Source organism: Elephantulus edwardii, unplaced genomic scaffold (assembly GCF_000299155.1).
Source record: "Elephantulus edwardii isolate Elephantulus edwardi_28Jun2011 unplaced genomic scaffold, EleEdw1.0 scaffold00011, whole genome shotgun sequence".
Taxonomy (NCBI): Eukaryota; Metazoa; Chordata; class Mammalia; order Macroscelidea; family Macroscelididae; genus Elephantulus; species Elephantulus edwardii.
This window is the reverse complement of record NW_006399761.1, coordinates 22,402,961-22,407,493: the sequence shown is the minus strand read 5'-3', so window position 1 is coordinate 22,407,493 and position 4,533 is coordinate 22,402,961. Positions and strand designations below refer to the sequence as shown.

General features: G+C 43.9%; 1 protein-coding gene across 1 annotated transcript in view; it reads right to left on the bottom strand.

The window, feature by feature from the left end:
- Window positions 1-4,533, bottom strand: part of LOC102861250 (uncharacterized protein C2orf78-like) — a 67,476-nt gene that overhangs the window by 1,638 nt on the left and 61,305 nt on the right. The window contains exon 3 of the mRNA XM_006881029.1: window positions 1,509-2,258. Within this exon, the coding sequence (XP_006881091.1) occupies window positions 1,509-2,258 (750 nt within the window). The remainder of the gene's footprint in view (window positions 1-1,508; window positions 2,259-4,533) is intronic.

Below are 4,533 nucleotides of genomic sequence, written 5' to 3'. Positions count from 1 at the left end.
GTGGAGGCTTGTTTTCTGTTGGGATCAGGCAGGGATCAAGATGTTTGAGCAGCTTGATTTTACCCTCATCAGGATTCTTGTCCTCTGTTTGTTCCCAGCTTGGAGCTAGAGGCAGTGCAAGGAGGTTACTAGAAGCCTCACTTGCAGCCATCACTGGTGTGTCCTGTAGCTCATTTGGTGGAAAACTTTCAAGTAGCTGCATATTTGTGGTGCAGGACTTTGGGCATTCTGGTGTTTGTGGCAGACAAAATATCTGGCTTTGCGGTTGCCATGTCAAGGAAATCTCCATGCCCAGGGAACTTTCCATCACTGCAAAGAATCAGGGAAGAAGTCAGTCAGTCCCTGGTCAGTGAAGTGCGCCTCCTACCCACCAGCAACAGAGCAGTCAGGTCCCTTCTCTACAATGATCAAGCTTTTGTACAAGCTCCTCTTAGGAACCAAAAGACTCCTGGAGGTTATTTCAGTTCTGACCCTTAATGCCATGAGTCTGGATGTCTTTGCATTTCTTAGTGTGTTGTTAAGACATGGAAATAGTACAAAGGTAGATTAAGAATATGAAATGTTTTATAAAGCCAGCAACTGTCGAAGAGGTTCTTCTTTGTTCCTTTGAGTGAATAAGAACACTTTATGTAGTTTACTAAAGACAAGGGTTGGGAGATATCTCCATAAGATATGTCAATGAAGACAAAGTCTTACTGATTGCTTTGGACAGAATGTGTGGGGAAAATCATTTGAAAGATATTTTAGGTAATTTTATTTTTAAAAAGCTTTCTATACATCCATAGCTGGGATTTTTCATCAGAATTTGTCCTACACCCACCATCCCTTCTCATGCTTGCTAATCCTCCTAGATAGATTTGTATGTAAATATTCACTTGGTTGTTTAAAAATAGGAGTCTTATACCATAAGTTTCTTTCTGTGACTAATGTTGCTCACAAATAATTCGTTCTTGAACCCAAGATTTTAAATCTTTATGTAAAATGATGTAAAAGGAAATGAGGAAAAAAATGAAACTGACCCTAGTGCAATTAAGAGTGAAGAAGGGCTTTTCAAAAATTTGAAAGATAAGATTCACAACCCAAACTCATTGCCTTTGAGTTGAAACCAACTTATATCTGACTCTCCATTGGATTTCTAAGGCATAAAGTTTCCAGAAAGGCAATTGTCAGTCTTTCCCCCACCTCAGAGCCCAATGGTGGATTTGATCTGCCAAAGATTTTCAGGGTTTAGGTGAGAGATGTCAACCCCTAGGGACCAGGCCACTAGAGTTCTTCCTTAAGGCCATAAAAGGGTGTTTATGACAGTATGGTGGTGGTAAGGAAGCTGTCTCCCTTGATAGGCTCTGAAAGTGTTCTTACATGTAACAAAAGGGACCACACACTATCCCTCCTGGACCAGATGCTACATGGAGGCTGGAAACACTGGAGAGCCTTGACGGAGGGTAGGTACCACTTCCCAAATGTATATTTGACCCTCTTTCTTCTCTCCTCTTGCCCTTTGGACTCACCTGGAAATCTTGCTTCTGAGATGGGTTGAGCAGAGAAGGAGTAGTAAGTTCCAGAAGTAGAGGATGGTAGAAGGGCATTGGCAGGCTGAATCTCCTTTAGCACCAGCGCCATTTCTGGTTGAGGAGCAGGGGCCCTGTCTCCTGTGTATAACTCAGTGCCATAGGATTGCAGGCAAGGACCAAGGTCTCCAGAGAGCAGGGGCCCCACTGTGCCCTGATTATAATAATAAACCTGAATGCCTTCCTGGTGGGGAACTGAGAAACTATGTCCCTGACTTGGTGGCCCCTGGACAAGACTAACAGGTAGTGATGGGTACAGAGAACCTATGGTAGTGGTGTCTAAAGGTTTGTCATAATGAATTGTCATTGGCATGGAAGACATCGCTGTGTCTTGGTCAATGATTGTGAAAGTGGAGTCCCCAAGTGAAGAGGACTTCTTTTGTGAGCTTCTTGTGAGGTTCCATTCAATAATCCCTGGGTAAGAGGAAGATACAATGGGGATCTGGTTCTGGCCCCAAACTGCAGACTGCAGAGATGTGTCAGAAGGTTGGTAAAGGTAGGCACTGCCCAGGAGTGGCTGGAAAGAGGAGACAGGGTCTGATGGAAGTAGCCACGCTGAGCTGACAGCTGGAACAGAGACCCTGCAGGAGTTAGAGACGCTTCCTGTGAAGGGAGCTGCATTGCTCACCACAGGCAGAGAGAGCTGCCGAGAATCTGGAGTTCCCAGCAGAGAAGGACAGGGGAAATTTCCTGTAGGAAAAAGGAGGGTGGAGAGGAATCAGTGAGTCTGATATCTTCTCCTCAGAATACCTCTTAACACCAGTGCCCTACAAGGTTATTTTCTAGGCTATAAGCAACCTTCTTCCTGGCATTTCTCCTTCTTGAATGCAAATATTGACTCTTACAATGTTTCTTAGAATTGAAATATATTAGAACTTTGGGGTCTTAGTAGACTCCGATTCCAACCCTCATTTTAGGGGTGATAACACTGATCCTCAGGGATGTTGAAAGACTCCTTCTCGTTCTCCATGACATGTGTGGCATTACCAGGTTCCAGAAACTAGATAGCCTGTCTCCCTTGCCAGAATCTCTGCTCTGAGCCAGAAATGGACGTGGACTCTTGGTTTGTTCTCGTTTCTGGGATATTGTGACTAATGCTACGAGGACTATACATGTATTGCTACAAGGATCTATTTAAATTGAAATAAAATTAAATCAACCAAAATCAGGAATTTAAAAAAAAACCCAGCCAGCACACCAGTCTCTCATTGGCTCCAACAAGAGGCTTCCTGCCTACTCCCCCACCAAACAACCAGACCAGAGCTGATCTCCATCCAGCACAGAAGCACTCATTGCCAGGCCCTTGTCGCCATTGTGGTTGAATGAAGCAGCTGGACTCAGAGATGGTACACTTGTGTTGGTTGAGGATCTGTGTGGATTGTGTGGTGGTTTTTATTTATACTCAACAAGACCTCCTTGAGGGCCCTTATATTTCAAAGTTGGGCCCGAGAGATTATATTTGAATCTGTTACTATAATTTAGAAAAAAACATTCTCCTAAATCATATAGCACTCTGGCCAATTTGCTATGATGAGGTAATCTGGGCTTGCTGTAACACTGTACCTTGTGTCACTGGGGTCTCAGGTGCCAAAATGGAACCAACTATACCATGTTGTTGGTGGTGTTATGTGCTGTCGAGTCACCTGCAACTCATACAGGCCTTATGTGCAATAGCCCTAAACCTTGCTCTACCTCTTGCCAGTCTTACTGTCTCAAACACGCCTATCCTCATTACCCAAGTGACAGAATCAATCCATCTCATTGAGGGTCTTCCTCTCCTGTGTTGTCCCTCCAGCCTCCCAAGCATGACGTCCCTCTCCAAAGTCTGATCTCGCCTTGCAACATGTCCAAAGAATGTCAGACAAAGCTTCAGAATCCCTGCCTCCAAGGTGCAGCCTCGGTTTACTCTCTTCAGGATGAACTTGTTTGTTCTCCTAGCAGTCCATGGTATATTCAATACTCTTCTCCAGCACCAAAGCTCAAAGGCATCAACTCTCCTTCTATCATCCCTAGTCATTGTCCAGCTCTCTGATGCATAGCAAGTGATGGCAAAGACCGTGGTGGGCATGTATCAGGCACACCTTAGTCTCCAGACTGACATTGTTGCTCTTCAGTACTTTGGAGAAGTCTCTGACAACAGACTTTGCCAGTGCAATTTGTCATTTAATTTCCTGGCTGCTACTACCAAGAGTCTTGATTGTAGAGCCAAACAAAGTGAAGCTGTCTACAATCTCAATCTCTTCATCATTATCATGATGCTGCCAATCAGCCCTGTGGTGAGAATCTTTGTTTTCTTGATGTTGAGCTGCAATCCATATTGAAGGCTGCAGTCCTTGACCTTCTGCAGCAAGTGCTTCAGATCCTCCACAGTTCAAACAAGCAGGGTTGTGTCATCTGCATAACTCAGATTGTTGATGAGTCTACCTCCAATCATGATGCCACACTTCTCCTCATAGAGCCCAGACTCTCAGATAATCTGTTCTACATATAGATTGAAAAGATATGCAGACAATACACATCCTTGACACACACCCTTCCCAGTTTTGAACCATGCAGTGTTTCCTTGCTCTGTTCTGACAACTGCCTCCTGGTCAAAGTATAGGTTTCACATAAGCAAAATCAAGTGTTCTGGGATTCTTATTCTTCTCATAGTCACCATTTGTTGTGATCCACACAGTAAAATGCCTTTGCATAGTCAACAAAACACAGATAGACATTCCTCTGGTACTCTCTGCTTTCAGCCAAGATCCACCTGACATTACCTATAATATCCCTAGTGCTGTGGCCTCTTCTAAATCCAGTCTGCACTTTAGGCAGTTCTCTGTTGATGCTCTGTTCTAGTCATTTTTGGATAATCTTCAGCAGACTCTCGCTAGCATGTAATATTGTTCAATAATTTCCACTCCTTAAACCACATGTCTCTGGAAACTCTATGAACTTGGATAAACAATGATACTTATAGAAC